We start from the raw sequence: 22450 nt of genomic DNA on the forward strand, positions 1-22450 counted from the left end.
AGTTAAAACGTGTTTAAAATCCTCACGTTTTTAGCCCAGCTAAATCCTAAAGCAAATAGCAGAGATGTAGCTCCGCTTCTGAGCGGGACCCGCACGGGCCGGCCCGCGGCCCGGCTCCGCACACACGGCAGCGCCCGCCGGGCTCCCCTCGGGGCCGGCGCTCGGCGTTCTCGCGCGCTCGGGCTCCGACACCGCCCCGCCGCGGCCTCCCCCGCTGTCCCTTCGGACGGGGCTCCCTCCGCCCGGAGCCGGGGAACAACGGGCGGCTCCGGTTTCCGAGGCGGCGGGGCGGGAGGGGGCGGCCCGCGGCGCCGGGCGATGGGGCGGGCGGCGGGCAGAGGGCGGCGGCGGCGCGGACGATGCGCGGCTCTCGCTGAGCGGCCGCCGCCTCTCGCCGCGGGATGAGCGCCTCGGCGGCCACCGGCGTCTTCGTCCTGTCCCTCACCGCCATCCCCGTCACGTACCTGTTCAACTGTCTGGCGGCCGGTGGCAGGTGAGGCGGGCGGCGGAGGGTGGGAGGGGAGCGGGCGGCTGAGGTGAGGTGAGCCGAGGAGAGGGGCGGCCCGGGGGGTATTTTTAGCGGCGGCGCGGAGAGAGAGGGCGGCTGCGGCCGCGGGGATGAGCCGCCCCGGGAGCGATGCGAGCGGCCCCGCAGCCCCGCACCGCCTCAGGGGACAGCGGCGGGCGCAGCCCCCCGCCCGCTGCCCGGAGAGCTCACAGCCCCGCGAGTTCTGCAACTTTGCTGCGCGGATACTCGCCCCGTTGTTTTTGCCGCATCTGTTCCTTCCCCATTTGCCTCCTTCTGGCTCGTAACCTAGTTCGTTTTGTTTCTCGCTGCCGGAGAAGTGCTGACTCCCATGACACGGTGCCAGTGTTTATTTTGAATTGATAAACCACAGCCATAGTAGTGGCTGTAATGGCATGAAGAAATCCATCACTGGTAGAACGGAGCAGCAGAAGACAGAAGCCGTGAAGCAAGCCAGCAGGCTGGCAGCACCCACCGTGGCTCGGAAAGCATCTGGATCTATATTCCAAATCAGTTATCTTGCAGTTCTTTTCAATAATTTAAAATAAAACTTCACTAAGACTGAATTCATCACAGCATTATTTGCTTATACACCGTTTGTTTTCTTGCTACACAGAGTGGTACTCTGTATATAATCACATGCCAAATATTTCTTAGCTGGTGCTTCTGGAGTTTACCCAACGTTTCCCTCTCTATTTTTTTCTCCCATGCGCTCAAGTGCAAATTGAGGACTGATTAGAGAACTGAGTACCAATTGCACATGCAGGGGTTTAAACCAGAATCACATTTACTTAACGCATCTTTTCTTGGGGTTTGTGCTGCAGAGCCCACCTGTGTTACTGCCAGAGAGCTGGTTCCTGCATCACCCCAAGCAATGCTGCTTTATAGTGCCCAAGGGCCCTTCTGTAGCACTTCCAAAACTAGAAATTAGATCCATCATAGGTGCTCTACACTGCTGCTCTTAGTCTGTGAAACTGATGCACTATACTTGCAAATAAGTAGTTTCTATGTTAGGTAAATGATTGCTGAGGTCAGACTGAGTGTCTCTTACAATCCTTTTTGGCCTTGAAATCTCCACATGTGTGACTTTATCTCTCATTGGCCTTTGCATTTTCCATCATTTTTATTTATTTTTACAGATAACAGTATGAAAACTGATTTTAGTCAGAGAAATCTGACTGGGCATTTTGTTTATCTAGCTATTTCTGTTTTTTCTTTTTTTAGATAATCACATATAAAAAGACAGGCCCATAAGTCATGCAAAACTACAAAATGAATGCTATGACAGCCCATGAAATGGACTTTTAAAACAACATTTTCAGTATTAAAAAATTTACTTGAAGTGTATGTACAAGTTAGATTGAACCTGACATTTGAGGACAGCTGATAAGAAAAACTGAAGAAGCACAGATCTGTCTTCTTCCCTGCTTTTCTTTTAACCCCTATTTGTCTTTTACAGTTCCTGGTCAACCGTTGCAGTTGGATTACTGGTTCTGGTTTTTATTGCTCTGTTGGCTCGTGTTCTTGTCAAAAGAAAACCACCAAAAGATCCGTTGTTTTATGGTATGTCTTGATGACACGGGAGCTAAATTCAGAATATATCAATTTTTGTAAAGAATAATATATGATGATTGTTTCAGCTTTAAAATGTAACCACATCTTCAGAACTCTTTCTGTATGTTTCTATTCTTACACTTTGACATCAAAGAATGGATATATCGATTACTTTCTAAAAGGAGACCTTACTTTTAGATTACCTTGAAGCAAAAACACTACAGCTGTGTCTTTGGCTGGCCCAGTTTTCTCCTTTGAGCTGGAAATTTTTGCAATATGGGACTGTAAGCGAAGCAGCGTATAAGCTTCCTGTATTTATCCTCTGCCTTCCTCGTTACAACTCGTAGGCATCTGTCCTGCAGTGTTCCGGGGGAGGTTGGGAACTCACAGTTCACACAGATTTCAAAAGAAATAAAAAGCCTAATACAGTTAAGTTTCCAGTCTCCAATGGGTGACTATGAGTGACACTGCCTGGCTGGATAGGTCCTCTATGGACTGCAGGGACTAATGCTGTTGGCATTGCTTTCCTTCAAAAATGGCAAGTTACATTTTCTTTTTCTCCCCTTTCTTTTTTTCTATCTTTTGTCAAGAGATAGCAACAATCAAGGTTGTACACTTCATGACTAAGATTTTTGGAAGCATTCATACAGCCTTCTGCAAACACTGATTTTTCCATGGGGATTAGTGGGGGCTGTGCCTACACTTCCATGGGATTTCACATTCCTATGAAAAGCTTTCTAAGAACTTCCTGAGTTGCTAGCTATTGAAAAACTATGTGAAACTACATGAAAAATGATGTGAAAAAGTCATATTGTATGTTAAATATCTGTGACCTCAAAGTAGATGCATATAGTTCAGAGATCTCTGTTTGACTGTTTATTAGATTGTGAAATGACTGCATGACTTCAAGTCTTTATACTGGATTTTTATTCTAAATTTTATTTATTTTCATTTATTTATTTTTAATTGATTTTACTTTGTCTTCTTGCAGTTTATGCTGTATTTGCCTTTACCAGTGTGGTGAATCTAATAATTGGGCTGGAACAAGATGGAATTATTGATGGATTCATGACTCATTATTTGAGAGAGGTGAACATCTGCTTGACTTACAAATATGAATAAAATCTTTACTATGAATAACTTGTTCCACTGTTTGCCACAGAAAAACAGCCTCTCACATGCTCAACAGGTCCTTCTTAAATTTGATCACTGAGCTGTTTCATTACTGTTATGGGTAAAACTTTCATTGACTTGAAATCACTGACTCATTTTCGAAATTAACATCCCTTTCAACTCCAACATTATTTAATTTAGTTGAAGTAATACTGTTCTGCATCAACTTATGTGGCCATTACATGGTTGGTAAACATTTGCAGAAAACCACAGTCGACACACAGAGTGAATGAACGTTGCCATATCTAAATGCTTTACCAAGAAGTAAATAAAACTGCTCTTTTGCTTTTGCCTAATTACTTTAGTGAATGTAATTCAAGTAGAATTAAAAAAAATGATGGTGCCAGACACCTAGTCAGCAGAATCTGTTGGCTGCTGAACATCAACATTTACCAAAAATAGCTCAGTAAGATCTTGCTTTGAAAGTCAATGATGTCATTGAAAAGGTTCCATGAGCTTTAGCATGGAATGAGTCAAGACTTACAAAGTTACCTGTTGGCATCATTATCCCCTTCAGTACTGTTGTAGATCTCTAGGTTTCCAGATGTATCTTCGTTACTTGTTAAATGTATTTTTGTTTTGTTGCATTTATCATTCAAACACAGCAAAGTAATATTCATAGCAGAACAATGGTTGATGATCATATGCAGTGGTTTTCCCTTCCATCTCACACTCTGTTTTGTGACCATATAACTGATTTCACTGTACTTCATCTTTACTAAATCAGGTCTGTGTTTGGAAATGTCCTTATTGACAGTCAAAAAGTGTACCCCTGGACATCAGTTAATTTTCTCCAATCATTTCCTGCTATTCTTTATTAATTGGTTATTCTTTCTTGAGTCATTGCATGATTTTTAAAACAAATTTTCCCTAGGGTGAACCATATTTGAACACTGCGTATGGCCATGTGATCTGCTATTGGGATGGCTCTGCTCATTATCTGATGTATCTTTTGATGGTGGCAGCTATTGCTTGGGAGTAAGTCATTTTGATTTGTGTAGTATTTAGATTCTCATTTAGCCTACAAAGGGCTTTCTTTTCTATGTAGTGTTTAGACTTGTCTTTCAGGACTGTTTCATGTCATAGGCTAAAGCAACACTACTAAAATGTCATTACCTTCAGAAATTGTATCCTCTCCAAGTTGCCTTTTCTCTCAGCTAAGACCAGCAAATCCATTGAGCTATGGTTTCTCATCTTCACCCTGAGCATGGTCCATCTGTGTGCTTTGTGTTAGTTAAAAACAGAAGAGCGCACATTAAAACTATGAGATATCTTGCCCCCAATAACATATTTATGCTAACAGTACTGTATAGTTTAACATTATGATGTACTCTCTCCATTTTAGAGAGAATCACACAGCTTAGGATGAAGTAGCCCTTTCTACAAGATCTTTTCTTTCTTTTTTTCTTTTTTTTTTTTTTCTTTTCTTTGTTTTCAGCCTTCTTCAGAGGCTGATGTACACACTGGCAATAGAAGCATTGCCAGAATTAAGTTAATTAATAAATAATTATTTTGCTGTCTTTGTGCTACATATGACATGAAGCATCATACTGTCAGCCTTAAGATGAATGAAACATAATGACAAACAACTAAACATGAGCAGATGCTGTACTATTCATGAGATAACCTGCTCAGACAGGAGTGTAGTATTCTTCCAAGTTCCCAGAACAAGAATCCAATGCTATCTTGTGGTGCAGATCTTAGAATATTTGCTTACCAGGACACAACCACAGTGATCTTATAATATTTGAAGGTGTTTTGGGGTAGTGGATTCTTAGGGACAGTGCAAAAATTAAATTTTTATATTTATATATTTTTTATTTTTTATTTTTAACAGACAAAGCTATAGAACCATTGGCCTTTACTGGCTGGGTTCCATTTTCATGAGCATCATTGTCTTTATGCCTGGAAACATTGTGGGTAAGGATGTTATTATATAACTACGTTTTTCCTGTGAAATATTTTCAAAATTCAGCAATAGGTTATTTCTGTTTTGCTGCAGTATTGCTTCCTGTCTGATAAAATGAAAGATGAATTTTAGGGGTATCAGTAACAGAGGTAGAATATTTCAAAATTCAAATATGAAATATGAACAGAAATCATCTTGATTCACACTCTCGAGGAAAAATAGAAGTATTGTATTTTGCTATGCCCATAAGGCTTCCATCCAAATTAGGGTTAATTTAAGCAACAATACAATACTTGTCTCCAAGTAAATAATATAAATCTGATTTTGCAGAAAACTACTGATTTAGTTAACAGTCTAACTTTCAAACAGCATAAGGGTCATCCAAATCACCTTTAACAAAATGAAATCTGGAAGTTATTCAATTTGCAAAATAAATTTAACGTTTTTTCAACGTTTAAGATGAATCATTGCATAGCTGCTAGAAGCTAGAACTGTTATTTAAGTATTCATACAATTTATTTCTGGCAGATGGTACCTTTTTCTCCAAAGTGTGGGCTCTATTTGAAGTAGGTTCCTCTAGGAGAGTTCACAGCCTTCCAGTCTTGTAGGTTTGTGTAGTGCAGAGTGATGGACATGGTCTCCTGTCCTCTCCAAAAAAGTCTGATTTCTGCCATGCCTTCCTGCCTGATAGGTTCTGTCTCACCTGTGACTAGTAATGTTGAGTACACAATTTTCAAGATTTGCTTTGCTTTAACAGCAGCTCCCAGTTTTTTTAATGTCTACACTGCCATAGCTGCTTCAGGTTTGATATTGGATAGGATAGGTAGTATTCAACACAGCTTACAAATTCTTCATGTACCTTGTCATCATTTTTCCTAACAGGAAAATATGGAACAAAAGTATGCCCTGCTTTTTTCTTGAGCATACCATATATTTGCCTTCCCATCTGGGCTGGGTTCCGAATTTATAACCAACCTTCGGTGACTCATGACACTCCAGTCAAGGTAATATAATTGTATTTAAACACTGGTTACTGTTAGAAAAACTTAAACAAACTTATTGTCTCTACGGAGTTTTATAGGTCCCTCAGTGACAGAGGAATGCTTTGTAATAGTTCATTGTTATGACAGTTGCTGCCAGGCTGTGTAGACACTGTAAATATACCTGTACTACAAGAATATATCATTGTGGTGGGATAAAGGAATAACAAAATTATCTCATGTTTAAAGTAAAGGGCCCATTTCTAAAGGTAACATTATTACTTCCCTCTATTTAGTCAGCTTTTGACTGTTTCAATTTCTTAACTGATGGAAACATTAATATATACCAGTGTCATAAAGCACCACAAAATCCTTAGACCTTCTACAGAAAAATATTCTTCTGTAGAAGACCTACAGTCTTTGTGTTGTTCAAACATTTCCTTCTTTTGTGTGTGTGTGTGTATTCTGCAGTATTAGATTTTAGAGGTAAGATATTAGCACATTAATTGATATGAAAATTGTTTCCATGCTTTACTTAAAAAAAATTATAAAAATTATGTTTACTTACAAACTGCTTAGGCTGTTGCTGTTGAATTTAATAGCTGGTCTATAATATGATAACTGAGCAATAAGAAAGATGTAATAATGGCTTATGCACTGCCTTAATAAAAACTAACAAACAAAATAAAACAACCCTGTAGAACAAAGCACTGAACAGATATTTAACTCTCTGTTGCCATTAGCAAGCCAGCTTATTGTCATAGCATACTGTACCAGTTGTAATATAATCAATCAGTACTTCTGCAAGAATGAAGCAAGAGCTTCATTTATAACTGAAGATAGACAATGGTTGAAGGAGAGTTCCTATTCTGTGGCTGATAGGCAGTCTGGTGCAACGGGTCTATTCTATGGCACAGAATAACAGCAGGTGATGCACTGAAAAGTATTCCAAGAAATATATGAAATACAACATTCAGCCATCCATCCATGCATGACTCTTAAATAAGAAAGAGGAACATAGAAAGATGTTCAGATCCCCTGAATTTAAGCTATGGCTCTGCCTAGCGTTGGGGGCAAATCCTTCTTAAAGGTAAATCACAGGCACTACTCCATGTTCCAAACTCTCTTCTATGCTCCTGCACTATCCTGTAGGAAACCACGTCCCATATCATGTAAGTCTGAGTCAATTTACTTGAAATTGTCATGATAGAAGCTAAGTGTAGTTAAAGGTAGCAATGATTATTTTTTTGAATGTATTAGTGAGAACATTCTTTGCATGAAGGATGAGTGAAGGTTTCCTTTCATCTTCCTAGCAAAGAAAACACTGCAGAAATCTCTGTAATAGAAAGTATGTGATGGGTTGCTTATTTGCTGGAATATAGCCATCTCTCCTTTGCTCACAAGGAGTTCAACCACTTGCTTAGATTTGATATTGGTACATATTCCAGGGAGACTTGCTTTTTACACTTTCTTTCAAAAAGACAGTGAATAAGAACCTGGTGACCTGAAAGTGAATCCTTTCTTGCAAAGCTGAACTTCCTTTCCTTAGAAAACCATAAAAAAAAGTCTTGATTTCTTCCAGTGTGGCCACCAAGCCTTGCCCAGCCACTTCTTTTTTAGAACTTGTTTTATCTTTACAGCATTTTATCCTCTGCATCCAATGATTAGAGCTGGGAATTTATACCTTGATCCAATAACAGAATACTTAAAAAAGAACCTTTTTAATGAAAATGGTTATTGTTTTAATAAAACTTTCTCAGCTCTGAAGTAAGTATTGTTTCCAGGGAACAATTATACATGATGCTTCTGCTAATCAGGTTAGTCATTGTAAATCCTGAAAACAGTTTTTGTTCAAAAGATCAATTGCAATTAGCTGAAAGACTGAACTGATTTAGCTATCATTATGCAGTCAGTATTCATAGGTTTAGGAGGAAGCTTTAATAATGCCTTTAAGTGTGTTAGTGCAAATATATAGAGAAACACATGAAAGCAGCTGATGCAATCCTGGTGGCCAAACTGTCCATTGCTATAATGTCATCATAAACCACTTAGTTAAATAAATAAATAAATAAAAATCAAACAAAACCAAAGCAACAAAACAAACTGTCAGGGAGGAGATAACCAAATGTTGAGTGGTTTTTGTTTGTTTGTTTGTTTTTGTTTTTGTTTTTTTTATAGAAGGGGTGCTCAGGAAAGGAATGGAGTTATGCCCTCATTTAGAATCAGTGCAAAGTGTGCCACACTATTTTACAAAGCCCAGCAGGTTATCTACTGGCTCAGGAAACAGGTTAATGTAATTTAAAATTAATTAACAAAATTAAAACACATAAATTACATTTGCACATGAATTCTGAAGGGACTGACTTTGACAGACTGCTCACGAGATTATTCCTGTTCCTTAAATCTGAGCACACAAGGAGCCTCTCAGAAGTTATGGAAAATGCCTTTTCCTGGAATTGAGAGAAAACGGTAAATGTGCCTACACACTTCCTTACCACACAAAAGAAACAGTGGTGTTGGCAGGACCTGTGCAGAGGTCAATTTTGTTTTCAGTAAGTGGGAGACCTGGAGCAGGTTATCTCTGCCCTGCCACTGAGCTTAGCACGCAATTCATTTTAGCATGTGCTCATGTGACTCTTCTGTGTAAAAAGAAGCATAGGGCAAAATTACTGTGCAGATGAGCTCTGAAAGTAAAGTTTGTCTTTTTCCTTTCTATTTTGATTTAATTTCTAGAATTAATAGAGGAAAAAAAAGTGCATTCATTTCTGCACCTTGGCCATATCACAAACTAGCACTGCACTGAAATGTGTTGCAGTTTTGTGATCACAGTAAATGGGTACATCCAGTAATGTACCTTGTGACAAGAAGGAGTGACGCATATAAATATATATAGAAATGCGTATGTGCTTCATACTTAAACAAAGCGGAAAGTTCCTTATGTAGTCTATATCTTATAATGACTTTAACTCAACAGCCCTGGGTAGTCTTTGTCTCTCACGGAAATAAATATCAGAATATATATAACATTTGCACGTACTATAAATGTTGCTACACTTAAAATGCACTTTAAGTACTGTGAAGTAACATTGTTTTTCCTGAAAGAGATTAGAAAATAAAAAAATAAATAACCCATCCCTTTCATAGTGCTTGCATGCCCAACAGCTTTAATTTTGTTAACCTACAATGCAGATCCTACAGTTTTTACTCAGATATTGAGCTTGCAAATTAATTCTTCTTCAGGGCCTTGATTGTAATCTTGAGCTCTTCTAACTGTGCCTCTACATCCTAATTATTGTTTTGTGCTTTTGGAGACAGTCCACAAGTATACAACAGGAAAGAGATCAGGTTTTTCTTTTGCTGTGTGCATGCTAACACATGGCAAATAGAAAGGAAGAGGAAATGACTAACACATATAAATGGGGAAGTTCTCCCTTTGAACTACAAAGATATTCTGATGTGGGTCTAAACCATTCTACCAAGCAGGCAAAGCAGTCACTTTGGTTCCTCCATGCCATCCTCCTCGTTGGATTTCCAAACAGCTTTTGGTACCATAGGGCGATCAGCTCTCGTAGGCACACACAGTACTATAGGGGATTCCTGTTCTGAGGCTATTTATTTCTGCATTACACATTAGGATATATTATTTGTTCACTGATCTCAGCTGACACCTCTACTAGCCACAGAAATGTTTTTATTTTATCCATGTTCTTTCAGTAGCATCGCAGGATGCTGAAAATCAGTGTTCACTGTCAGTGATGAGATAAACTCTCATTTTGCTGTCCCTCCAAACAGTCCTTAGATACAATTTCAAATGTTTGAGATAAATTAATCAACACTTCTAGGGCTTTTCTACATTTAAATTAACAATAGATGAAACTTCAGAGTGCATTTGATGTGATTTCATGGTTAGTTTTGTTATTTAAGTTGCTTTGTTAACTAATCCATATTGAAATGGCTTCTAGAGTTTACTCAGACTAGTTGTCCTGACTGCATACTATCCAGCTCAAGGTCTGCTTTTCAGAAGCCAGAATCTTTCAGTCCCTGAAACTAGTGGAAAAATAATGCAACGTAACTGTGAGCTAACTGCTTCTGTCACTATGTTTCACTGCTCAAGCCTTCTTGGAGTGAATGACCTGCAGTTAAATACATGTTAGGCAGAGTTGGGGTGTACTAAACCCATTCTGTATTGCAGGTGGTTCAGGAAGTTCAGAAGAAAGGGCTCCTAAGACGACCAATAGATTTAATGTGGGCTGCGTATCTCATTCTAGCAGCGGGGTTTTGCATATTTAGGGGCATGGTAAGTTGAAGATATTAAAATATTTTTGCCTCTGATTTTCAGTCAAAATTTTAAACTTGTTTTTCTAAGTGAGATATTTTTGCAACTGTGTGGAAAAAATGTGTACATTTCAGCCAAGGAAAATTCCTTGATTTTTAAGACTAGAATAGGATTTAGATATATAAAGTTTAGGATAATTACTGGTTCTTTGTTTCTCCATTTTACCACATGTGAAGTATGTTTTTCAGAAGAAACGAGGTAAACAATTACAGGAGTAAATAGCATTCCAGGTACAGATCAATGGAACAAAATTGTTTTGATTGGTTTAGAGTAGCATTTATGTTCAAAAACGTTGAGGTAAGCCAACTAAATTAAGTCTGTGTTTTTATAAACAGAGATATTTAGTTAAAATTAGGTAGGAAACAAAATTAATTTATATGATACCAGAGAAAAAAACACACACAAAAAAATCCAACCCCCCCAAACAAACAAACAAACAAAAAATGTGTCAAACTGTTTCTACTTACTAAATATGATTTGCTTTTTGTGTTTGTCTTAAGCATACTTGAGTGAACTAAAATATCAAAGGGAATGAGTCAGTGTTGAAAATGCTTGTTGAAGCAGATCAATTCAGTAGTAGGTCAGTCCAGTTCTTCGTAAAACATTTTCTGTCTTAAGCAGCATATCATCCAGTGATCAAAGTTCAGATGTTCAGGCATTGCCCTATTGTAGTTCTGCTCCTCACATTACGCTCATCTTCTGCTGCTTCTCCAAAAAGTTACCTCTCAAAAAACTCACCTTTTTTTTCCCTTTCCCCTTTTAACTTGTTGCAGTTCATTTCTTATGTATCATGCTACTTCAGACCTCTGCTCATGCTGGCTAATCTCTATTTTGCCTGCAGTTTTGCTGTGGGAAGCATTATCTCATGCTCTAACATTTAACTTTTTCTGTAGTCCCACTTCTTCATTTTCTAAGAGGAATAACATGTTGATTTTTTACTTTTAGTGTGTGGTCATTTCTGTACACTTCACATGACCAAAGCAGGAACAGCTTACTGGCCTTACTTCTACGTACAGAGACCCACTGAAGATCTCTGTGTAAGATGCAGCAACCACGATTTTATGAAGCTGCTAATAAAACATAGCATATTAAAGCACACCCAGGCCTTCTTCCTGGATGCCCACGTTGGAAAAGAACAGGGAGGAATATCCATTTCTTGTAAATCTTTCTATTTCTTATCAAAGTTACACAACATAACATTCTGCTATGCAAAAATCACATTCAGCCCTGCTGGTAACTGCACATTAATGATGCCTTGCTGCAAATGTTACTGAGACAGCTCTTGATAAAGATCACTTACTCCTTTTAGAATATTAATCTTTTTTTTTTGTAACAGGTGTTCTAAGGAATACTGTGAAAAGTAAGGACTATTGGAACTGGATCTTTTCTTGTTCATTGGGAACTTCGTTTGCTCTACAGGAACAAAAAATCCAGTTCTCTCTGCTACTCCCTTTAAAAATCATTATCACTGTTTTTAATTTACATTTCTCTTTGGAATCTGCATTGCTCTTCATTGCTACTTTGCCACAGTGCAACTCTTTTCTTGGACTACATCTGTAGCTTGCTATACTAAACTTGAGCACTTAACCTGAAGTTTCTTCCCACTCTTTGAGCAATTTTCCATTCAAAATCTCATTCACTGGGATTAAAGGCTGGTTATCAGATCAAATCAATAATAATTAGATTTTTTACTACAGCATAACCAAGTGATTGAATTCTTTTCCAGACAAAACTTTCAAGTATGCTGTGAGCATTTCCTCACCACCTCCCTGAGCAGCATCTGACAGGAGACTGCATTTCAGAGTTTTGGTTTTTTTTTGTCTTTTTAAATCAGTGATCAAAGGAATCAACTCCAGAACAGATGCTAAGCGAGTCTCCTAGGTAGCAATAGTTCAGACCACTCTCAGGTTTTTAGTGCTGGTAACAGGGGTGAGGTTAGCTCCTGTTGGAGAAAGTTCTTTGTTCACGGGAAGTTTTAAAAATTCTTCTTAGATTGCTCTGGATTGCCCTGCTGAGCTCTGCCGCCTATACATTCAACTTCACGAGCCTTATATAAAAGATCCTGCTGCCTATCCTAAGCTTCAGGTAAAGCACTGACTGTGAAGCATAGAGTGTTACCAAGTGATTTGTTACCTGACACAAAGATGATGCCACGGGTTTCACAGATGACAAGATCAAGAAGGGAAGTATTTGTTTATGGCAAGTTAAACAGTACCTTGTATTTCCTACTGAACAGCCTTACAGGATACCAGCTCTTCATTGTGATAAACTTAACGTTGATTCAAATCTGTTACCTAGAGTTACACATCCTAATTACTAAGGCTTCTTTTAATATATTTCAGGAGTTAGATCCGCATGTTTTCTGTAATCATTACCCTTCCTTAAATGGGCAAAGTAGACCTTCAGTCTGGAATAACAGAGCAAAAAGAGGTGCAGGAGAACTACATTTCTTAAGCTCATGTTATGCTTCTGTCACCAGTGACCTGCTCCTTCTATCTTGATGCCTCTTATAAACCTTATTACATGAATATTTGCTTCAGTTTTGTAATATTTGCAAAGTTGCCACTCTTTTGTAATCCTGGCTGCTGCATAAGGGCAGGTCCTGAAGTGATAAGAAGACTCACTGTTAGATAATGACCTGTTCTTTCTGAGAAAAGGGGTGGCTTCGATATATCTCACATTCCAAATAGAAAGTGCTCTGGAGCTTGAGAAATGGACACTGGATGGCGTCCAGTGGATGTACTGCACGGTGAGTTAGGTCAAGCCATTTTTATTGGCATGACCTCAGGATGGCAAGCAGTACAACAAGAGAATACATGTCCTGGGATAAAGAGGATTTGTATCAGGCAAAGAGACAACAGCCATTGATACTGGTTGGGGCCTCAGGGTATCTGAATCCAGTCAACAGCCTCCTCTTTTCTCAGAGGTTTTAGCTACAAAGAGGCCTGGGACTCACTGCTGCAAGGAGTGTAGTTCTGAATAATCTCAATTCTTCAGACAACAGCTGGCTAATTTTTAATGCACCTCTCTCATATTGCAAAGGAACTATTATTTGTGTTTAAAATGCAGATGCTGGCATACATGTTCTACTCCGTGCCATACTACGTGATTGCTTTGTATGGCCTACTGGTGCCTGGTTGTTCCTGGATGCCTGATTTAACCCTTATACATGCTGGAGGACTAGCTCAGGTATTTCTCCATAAAATATTCACTCTTGAATTATTAGTTAATGAGTAGAGAACTATGGTATAAGTAAGGAGAGAAGGGCTTGATCTTGCCATAGTGGTTTTACGCCATTTTGTCACAGATTACCTTTAATATCAGTGAAAAACTAACTTGAAGGAGTGGAGACCCAAGCTTGTTTTATATTTGAGTGCATTCTTGCCTTGGTAGACTTTTTCTACTGTATCATCTCATTGGTAAAATACAAACTTTATTAAATGCCAAGTATTCTTTAACTGAGACTAAGGAGGAAACCTGTCCCAAAGGGCTAACAGTGGATCATGTGAAAACATACACAGCTCCAACAAAACAGGAACAATGTTTCCATAATATGCATTGGCCAGACCAGTAGTTTGAAAAACACAAGTGGGACAAATAGCTTCTAGTCATGCCAAGCAGATATTATCAGCTGAGGATGTTGATGTGATTCTGGGAGCCTCCTGAGCCACTATGCACAGTGACAGTAAGACACTCATTGTGTCTGGATTCTCTTGAACAGCTCTTAGTGCTTGTAAGACTGACCAAAAGAAAAGAAACTGACAAGCAGTAATAAACTACCTCTCACTCACTCCATATAGATAAACATTCACAGCTGAGATGGTGACAAATAATTGTTCTGAACCGTAGGCAGGAAATGTATTCTGAGTATCCAACAACAAGGAAAATATGCACATAGTGCTCTAACAGTAATGAGAACATAGAGACACAGCAGTAAGGATAAATCAAGTACTGTTATTAAGACAAACACAGACCAATACTTTGTTCCCTGTTGCAGAGATAACACTCACAGGTACAAACTGCAATCCAGCTTAACTCCCTGCTCAGGATGGGGGTACTGACAGCTTACTTTTCATTTGTCAGCTGTTTCACAGAGAATGACTTTTTTATCCAACAATTTATAGATAATCTTGAATCACCAAACAGTATCAAAACAGAATCTGACAAGTGTATTACTCAAAATACATATAAAAAAAATCATACAACTGTGTTTGGTCCACATCCCACCTAAAAAAGTACAAGCTGGCTGAAGTGGGCAAGCCAGTGTCAGGAGCCTTTATCTTCTGACAGACTGCTCAGATTAGAAACTGCTTCTTCAGTGATTATGGAGCACCCTGTGAAATAAACCAGAAGTCAAAGTATGCTGACTGCCACAACCTTACAAACCTACCAGATTCTCAGAGCCCCAGACTAGTGGTATTTTTTACTCAGAATTTCCCATTTGATCTATGAAGCTTGTGCTATGTACAGAACTTCGTGGGTTGACAAAATCTAATTGATTAAGGGAACTGCATTGTACACTCCCCACATTTCCTTCTGATTCAAAAACATTTTGTAAAGTTTTGGGTTTGTTGTTTTTTACTTTTCACTGTAATGCACAGCAGAACAAGCTTCAGTCATCCCACAACAGAAAAAGGTTTACTTAATTTGACTTCGTGAACTCTGAGCAGCTTAGGAAGAAAGATGTGACATAATGGATTAAAGACTCCTTCCTTTCCAGGGTTGTTTTTTGTTACCTGGAGGCACACACTTCTGGGTTTGTCTGCTCTCAGGTTAAAAGACTTGCAATTGGTGATTACAATAGCTGCAGTACTGATACAGATTTTGCCTTATGAGCAAAGGTCTGAAAAAGGTAAACAACTGGAGATAGAAATGGGGCATTGACCCCAGGAATGAATGCTGCTCCTAAAGCTGTGGGATGTTGGCATTTCAGTTGTCAAGGGTCAGAATGCCACGTGATACATGCAAACTAAGACCCTCTCCAAGTACCTACCCTTTCACACACAAAAATAAACATTCCTCTCCGTATTTATTGCTTCAGAATTACACATAGCTTTCAGCTTAAATGGTTGTTACTGACATTCAGACTTCAAGAACAGGTTGCAACTCCTAAACATTCTGAAGTTGAAGGAAGAGCTTTTTAAATGCCAAAGCACAGACTTACCAGGAGCTTTGATTATTGGAGCTGAGTAGTTTCTGTGAACTTGAAAAAATTGGTGAGCTCTGTGTGAAGTGATTTAAGAGCCATACCCCTATTCCCCATAACCCACTCTGTCTCACCAGTTTTTGCAGCCTACTTCTCTACTGTTCAAGATAAAGAAAGTTTTTGTTTGCTCCCCCATAGAACTGTTCTCCTCAATCCTACAGTTTTTGGTGGCTTCTTTCTGCAGTGCCTCTGGGCTACGAGAGAACTAAACCCAAGGAACACATTTTTCTAGGTGATTCTCTCCCTGCTTCATTTGATGACTTTCCTTAGACACATAGGATCTGGTCCAAGCTCTTCCAAAATCAGTTATAAGTTTTTTGTCTGATTTTAATCTGTATTAAAAGGAAGGCATAGAGTGAAGATTCCTAACCTTTTTCCAGGCTCTTTTTCCCTGTCTGGAGGGCTTTCTTGTTTGCAGGGTAACAAAAGCCAACAACTACAATAATGCTACAGACAAAAAAAATACTGTAAAATACCCAAACTACTTCATACTGACAAGGAGAATAATGTGTACCAGCATATGTAAACTACAGGTATCACAGTGCCAAACCCAGCACCACTCATCTTCCAGTTACTGTGGAATGGCCCCAGCAAATTTAGCAAAACTCACATGTTCAACACAAGAGGCCACCTGATTAGTTAACCTGTAGCACATTATCTGCTTGATTTCTCAGCCCAGTTTTGATTCTTGAAATTCTCCAATTGAAGAGGGTTCAGTGACAGAAAGCACCGAGGAGTGGTTTATTTGTCAGGAGGATCTGATCACAGCAGACTCAAGCTTGCCCTCACTTAGTGAAATAACACTAGGCACCACGATCTGGAACAACTAACAGCCCTTACCTTTCTAAAAAACATGGATCTGGTGAGAATCTGACTGGCACTTGAAGTCAGAGCAGGATTAGGCTACTGGCAAATGAGAGACCCTCTTTAAAACACTCCCATCTTCCCCCCACCAAAAGTAAAAACCCAAACCAACCAGAAAAACTGAAGCTGAGAACAGTCATAGAAAGATATGAGATTAAAAGCACAACACAGTTTTCATGAAGGCAAATCAAACTTTAAAAAATGTATTGACTTTAACAGACCACAGTGGCTTCCTTGGTAACATAAAGAAAAATGCATTATACAGACAAAACAAGTCTAATAAATAACGATGATATAGTGCATCACTATAACCTGCATGGGCTACAAACAGAAAAAAAAGCAACAGACAAACATTTCAATTGTTTATAACACTGAAAGCTCACCAATGTGCCACAACTGTTGCGAGAGACACAAACCACACAGTAAGGCTAAGATCTTCAAAGGCATCCAAGAGATGTTGGGAATTCTGGGTCTCTCAGAAGCCAACTCCTACAGCTCCTGCCAAGGTTCGTGAACTCACTGTGACGCGTAGTTGGGCCACTTCTGGAGACAGGAGAGCCCTGCAGCCCTCTGCAGAGAGGCACACAGCCTAACATCTTGTGTGCCCCCAGAGCAGTTCTAAGATGCCCTGGGGAGGTTTAGGTGAACATCAGACAGCACCAGACCTACACACGCCCAGTGGTGGTGGTTACATATTTTCTTTGCAAAGGGTTACCTGGTATAATGAAGGGTCTCTGCTCCCTAGTGCTCACTGCCTGCAGGAGGGCTCCCAAGGTGAGGAGAGGCAGCAAGCACCTGAGCATGGGCACACGGATGCCAAAGGCAGCTCCCATCTGAGACAGCTGAGAGCAAACGGGCAGCAAGAGGTGACTGAATTACCCAGCTGACAGGGAACGGCTGCTGATAGCGTGCCCCTGAACATCTGTTTACTGTTAATACTTGTTTTCAGAAACATGCTAAGTGGCACTCTGCTGAAGCATGTATTTGGTTTCTTTGATTGCCCTATTTCTTGCCTCTAGTTTGCTAGATCAGTGCTTTCTCTTAAGTGGAGGTGGTTATAACCTCCTGACAGTTTTCTGTGTCAGTGTACAGACTCAGCCCAGCCCTTTGCCACAGAGGTTTGTATTAAAGCACCTGCATGGTTTCACTTCCTGCTTTGCTAAGAACCATGGACAGAATCAGTTCTTTGTAAGTCCAGAATAACTCGTGCTGAAGCCCAAAGAGAAGGTGCAAGTTGGCCACTGTGTGCTCCTCCTCTGCAGTACTAAAATCCTGCTGGCCCTTTCTCCTGCTCTGCTTAAGATTAAATTGATGTACATGTCCTCAGATCTCCCTCATTACAAAGTAATTAAATAAATAAGATTGGACACACGATAGTTAACGTGAACTTCAAGCTGTTGCTTGAAATAGCAGGTAACAGATGGAGACAAAAGACAGTAACTACCCTGACACTTCTATCTTTACGTGTTTGTTTATGCTAAAAATACGCTCCAGCTCAACAAGCTTGCCTTTGCATATAACCTTCCCTGTGAAGCCAGCCTATGCTTCAGAACTGCCCCCAGACCCGAGGCCAATGTTACCAATATTTTCTGAAATCATCAAGAGCTGTGGGACGTGCACCTGTAAGATTGAGTTAAAAACAAACAAAACCAGCAAACACCGAAACAAAAGCCAACAGGAAAGAAACTAACGCAGCTTTCAAGTTTTTATTTTCTGACTCTTAGAACGTCTGTGCTGCTCTCTGGTGCCAAACACGATGTCCCTGGGTGGGGGCTGCAGGTCCCACCCCCGCCCTGGGCTGAAATCCTATACCCAACATAAAGATCAGTGCCACTGTGTGCACCTCCTGCTGCGACACTGGTAGTTCCCTTTCTGTCTCTAATTCTGAGTTATGGATGACCTTAGTTCAGAGTGAACTTCCTTTCACTGCCATGCAAAAATATGAAGGATAATTCAGGAATAAAAGGGTTGGCTGGGAAAATGTCACAGGCGATGCACACTTGCATGCAGAATATGCTGTCTTTCAAAATATTCATCAACTTTACTTTTTTTTTTTTTTTTTCCCAACACACACATTGTAAACACACCACAGGCTCAGTTTTCCCACATTGGTGCTTCTCTTCATGCTCGAACTCCTTACATCTACAGAGTCCCTGAAGAAGCAAAACAGTTTTTTCTGATATTGAACGTACTGTATGGGATTCTTCCCCAGCTGCTGGCTTACAGGTGTGTCAACAAGCCAGAGTTTTTTATGAAGACGAAAGAAGAAGAAAAAACAGAATAGCACAACTGTTTTCAGCCCCTCTTTTTGGCTGTGTATATAATTGGGTTTGGATGTAATGTAACTGCTCGGATGAAGCCCACGTGAAGTGTGTCAGATTGCACAACTGTGTGGAGATGCATGGCCTGTTCTGTTCACCTGAGTCAAAAAGGGAAAATAAAGATAACTGCTTTCAATATCACTTCTCAACATTTTCACTTCGTGCTGCAGTGCAGTTGGTGCTTCCTACATCGTTCACTGTTTTTTAGTAAGCTGCTTTGACATTTTAAGAATATTGCATGGAATTAATTAACAGCGATGAGAGATCCCTATACAGAGCTACCACAGGACGTGAAGGTCAGGATTTTCAAGTGTCAAAAATTAACATACATAACTCTGTAACATGCATATGTTTTATTTGTCAAAAAGTAATGTCTCGTGGGTCAGCCTTGTTAAGAATCCCAAGACATCCTTCAAGAAGCAATCCACTGTGGTGGTATGACTCCATTTATGCTATGCAAATCATATAGTTTTCTTAATACTTTAAAGGATTAACTCCAGCAAGGACTACTGATCTGCATGAAGCTAAGTGTGTGCTTACTTGTACCTCTGGGCATGGAGTGCTCACTGCCTTGAGCAGACAGCCCTTACCCCATAGCATGTATGTTCTGAGAGGGCAGCTCTGCTCAAGTGTTACCCCGTGCAGCTCCTTTTGTAACGGTGTTGGGTCATAAACAAGTAGCAGCACTTACTCAGACCTTGCTTGGCGTGGTTTAGGTTTCCACTCGCAATTACAACTATCTATACGATTTCTATTGGTATTTATACTTAAAGCAGGACATTTAGTGCCTTTGTTGCAGATGAAATTAGCTGATACATTTTAACTGCAAACACTTTTATTTTTGGGATGTTGAATTTTGGGTGTTTTGACTTGGAGAAAAACTGTCCGTTTTCTTTTTAAACCTAATCATTAACAAGAAAGCATCAGCTCATGCGCATGCATGCTGCACCCTACACAAGGGGGCTTTGAGAGCAGCAAGACAGTCATGCGTCCACACCCTGCAGTGACACACTGAGGTGTGGTTCACAGCAGCGCTCAGAAGACAGAACCCATGGTTTCACAGCTCCTCCAAAGGGCAGGCCCCAAAACCACACACATCTTACTCAACGCTTCTTGGCAAAAAGGAACTTAAGCAACGTTTTCTTTCAAGCACCCAACCTCCCTGGTGCGGACTCCTTCCACGTGTGCTCGAATTTGGGATAGCTCCAACCCAGTCCTCCCAAGAGAACAAGCCCCGAGCTGCTGGGCTGCAACAGGACACGATGCCTCACAGACATTTGCACCTCTGATGTCACTTCTCATGTTTTTAAAGAAACTCTGAATACATTCAAGGTGAATTTAATAACCTCCTGTTATCCAGAAAAGGCAAAGTACAGAAAAAAATAAAGATCTCACCTGCACTTGTATCTATTATGGTCAACTCATGTTAACAGAATGTTTTGCTTTAATACTTGACTTACATTAATACCTCACATTATTACACGTATGAAGCCAAATATGACGCTAACTTAGTTGCTTACAACCTCAAACCTTACTCCCAATACACATTCCAATAAATTTATTCTGTAAAAACAATACATTTTTTTGTTTTCTTTTTGTTTCGTTTTTTGTTTTTTTGTTGTGTTTTTTGTTTTTAAGTTTTTTACAGTAAACTCGTCAACTACAAACCTTGAATACGCAAAAGATGTTCCAAGGACAAGCATAACAAGGATTGATAAAACCAGACTAAATATGTTTTCACAATAAAAGCTGGCATAAAAATAAATAAAAATCTCTATTATCACAATAGCAACAATAATGTACACAGAATAATGGATCTGGAATGCTTACTTACTAGTCTAGTTCTATTTCCAAAAGGAAAAAAAAAAGCCAGAATGACAGCATCCTCTTTAAGCCTTTCATTAATTAAAATCGATGTTTTCTTTTGGTTTCCCATAGGGTTCTATATCACAGTAAGCTTAAAAGTGGAAAGCATCCAAATGAATGATCTCAAATTGTGTTGGCATTGGAAAAAATCCTTGTATTAATCTAAAGAAACACAAAAAGACTTTCACTAACTTCACATATAGGAACTAAGTCAGATAGTGTACATTACATCATGATTTTGAGAAGTATTAAGAGTATAACTAGCTAGGTACTTCTAGTAAGGAAAGGTATTTTATTACATTATTGAACTTTGTGGTGATCTCAACGGAAAAAAGATTCTTTTCATGTTGTAAACTGATCAAAACCCAAGAAAGCATGGACGTAGGGAAATCTAAAATTATGTCTGCGGGTGGAAGATAGTGTAGCATTGTGTGGAAGGGACTCACTGCCAAGATTTACCTGTTTTTTTTTTTAAATGCTGATATAGAATGATACAATTTGGAGTTACACCTTTTCTACGTAGAAAAGGGATGTAAAAGGGATGTTCAAGTATGCGGTATCTTCATAAACCTCAGCCACGTAAAGGGCAACTTCATGCAACCAAATAATATGAAAATCAAAACGCAACCCTTAGAAAAAAGGGTAAAATGTCATTTCTGCAAACACAACAGATAGGAATGTGAATAATGTGCATACAAACTGGGATGCTGTTGATGATTCTAATGAACAGATGTGATGACTCATATCAAATCCAAGAATATTAGACAACCAAACATGTAACCTTCTTGTGTTTTCCCTTAATATTCAGCAGTCATTATGTTGGTTAAGTCTGGAAGAGAGAAAGAGAGAAAGAAAAAACAATCACATTTCATGTACAGAAAAGCTTGCTCTAACGAACTTGATAAACTACTGTCTTACTCCTACCCTTGAAAGCTGTGGGCACCAATAGCTAATTGGTCCCTTCCAACGGAATGCTTGGCTTTTTTTTCTGGAGAAAACTGCACATTTCGTCAGCTGAACATACCACTACAAAATGCTGAAGAACACCATTTAAACATCCAGGCAACTCTAGTGGCATATGTGGGTTGTTTTTCTTTTTCCCCAGCCACTTAATTCTAGACCCTGCAGTACACACACAACCTGATGTGTTTTTCCAGCAGCCCGGGTCACCTCACGCAGGAGCTGTATTCCTGAATGCTCTGTGATGAGAGCACTGCTTGGTTCAAACGAACACTTCACAGGCACAAAGAAAGATAAACACTCTCCATAGCTAACGTGTCTGAATGTTTTCTGAAAGGGAAATGGTTTGGCTTGGAGTTCGCTGTAAAGAGATGACAGAAAAGGAAGAAATTCCCACTTCACGACTGAGTCAAGGTCAGCTCTTCCTTCCACTGACACTAGCAGGAACAGGATCACCCCATGCCATTCCAGCAAGCATCTCCAAGTCTGTTTCTTCACATTAAAGAGAGAGAGCTAAACTCACTTGCAGGCATAGGGACACACTACTTCTGTCCAACAACACGAAGACACACAGTGCTGCTGGGCTTCCTAGCCCTGAGCAAGACCTTCCTTCATCTTGTAAAGAATTCAGGACATCAGTGCGTGTCCACCCACACCCTGACAGATGGAAAAAACCACAACACACAACAGTATGAAGGCACTGGTAATGATTTGGTCAACAATCCAAGAAAAAATCATCATCGAGAGATAATGGA

At 39.7% G+C, this 22450-nt stretch overlaps 2 protein-coding genes across 2 annotated transcripts in view; one reads left to right on the forward strand and one right to left on the reverse strand.

Moving 5' to 3' along the window:
- The first annotated feature begins 338 nt into the window (after nucleotides 1-338).
- On the forward strand, nucleotides 339-20444 carry TM6SF1 (transmembrane 6 superfamily member 1). Its single transcript, XM_065733951.1, has 10 exons — nucleotides 339-493; nucleotides 1986-2089; nucleotides 3072-3169; nucleotides 4128-4231; nucleotides 5091-5173; nucleotides 6045-6166; nucleotides 10335-10439; nucleotides 12471-12563; nucleotides 13548-13667; nucleotides 18641-20444. Exons 1-10 carry the CDS (start codon nucleotides 402-404, stop codon nucleotides 18830-18832), a joined length of 1113 nt encoding a protein of 370 aa, XP_065590023.1. The 5' UTR covers nucleotides 339-401; the 3' UTR covers nucleotides 18833-20444.
- Nucleotides 20192-22450, reverse strand: part of HDGFL3 (HDGF like 3) — a 34411-nt gene continuing 32152 nt past the window's right edge. The window contains exon 6 of the mRNA XM_065733952.1: nucleotides 20192-21564. Coding sequence (XP_065590024.1) covers nucleotides 21559-21564 — 6 coding nt within the window. The 3' untranslated portion in view covers nucleotides 20192-21558. The remainder of the gene's footprint in view (nucleotides 21565-22450) is intronic.

This window comes from Cyrtonyx montezumae, unplaced genomic scaffold (assembly GCF_038088225.1).
Source record: "Cyrtonyx montezumae isolate F1298 unplaced genomic scaffold, pur_monq_1.0 scaffold_17, whole genome shotgun sequence".
NCBI lineage: Eukaryota > Metazoa > Chordata > Aves > Galliformes > Odontophoridae > Cyrtonyx > Cyrtonyx montezumae.

What these genes read in the sequence shown, in the direction of transcription:
- TM6SF1 (XM_065733951.1), top strand. Translation starts at nt 402, where the DNA reads ATGAGCGCCTCGGCGGCCACCGGCGTCTTCGTCCTGTCCCTCACCGCC. An exon ending in TGTCTGGCGGCCGGTGGCAG is followed by an intron (nt 494 to 1,985) that starts GTGAGGCGGGCG and finishes TGTCTTTTACAG; the next exon opens with TTCCTGGTCAACCGTTGCAG. An exon ending in TTTGCATATTTAGGGGCATG is followed by an intron (nt 10,440 to 12,470) that starts GTAAGTTGAAGA and finishes AATTCTTCTTAG; the next exon opens with ATTGCTCTGGATTGCCCTGC.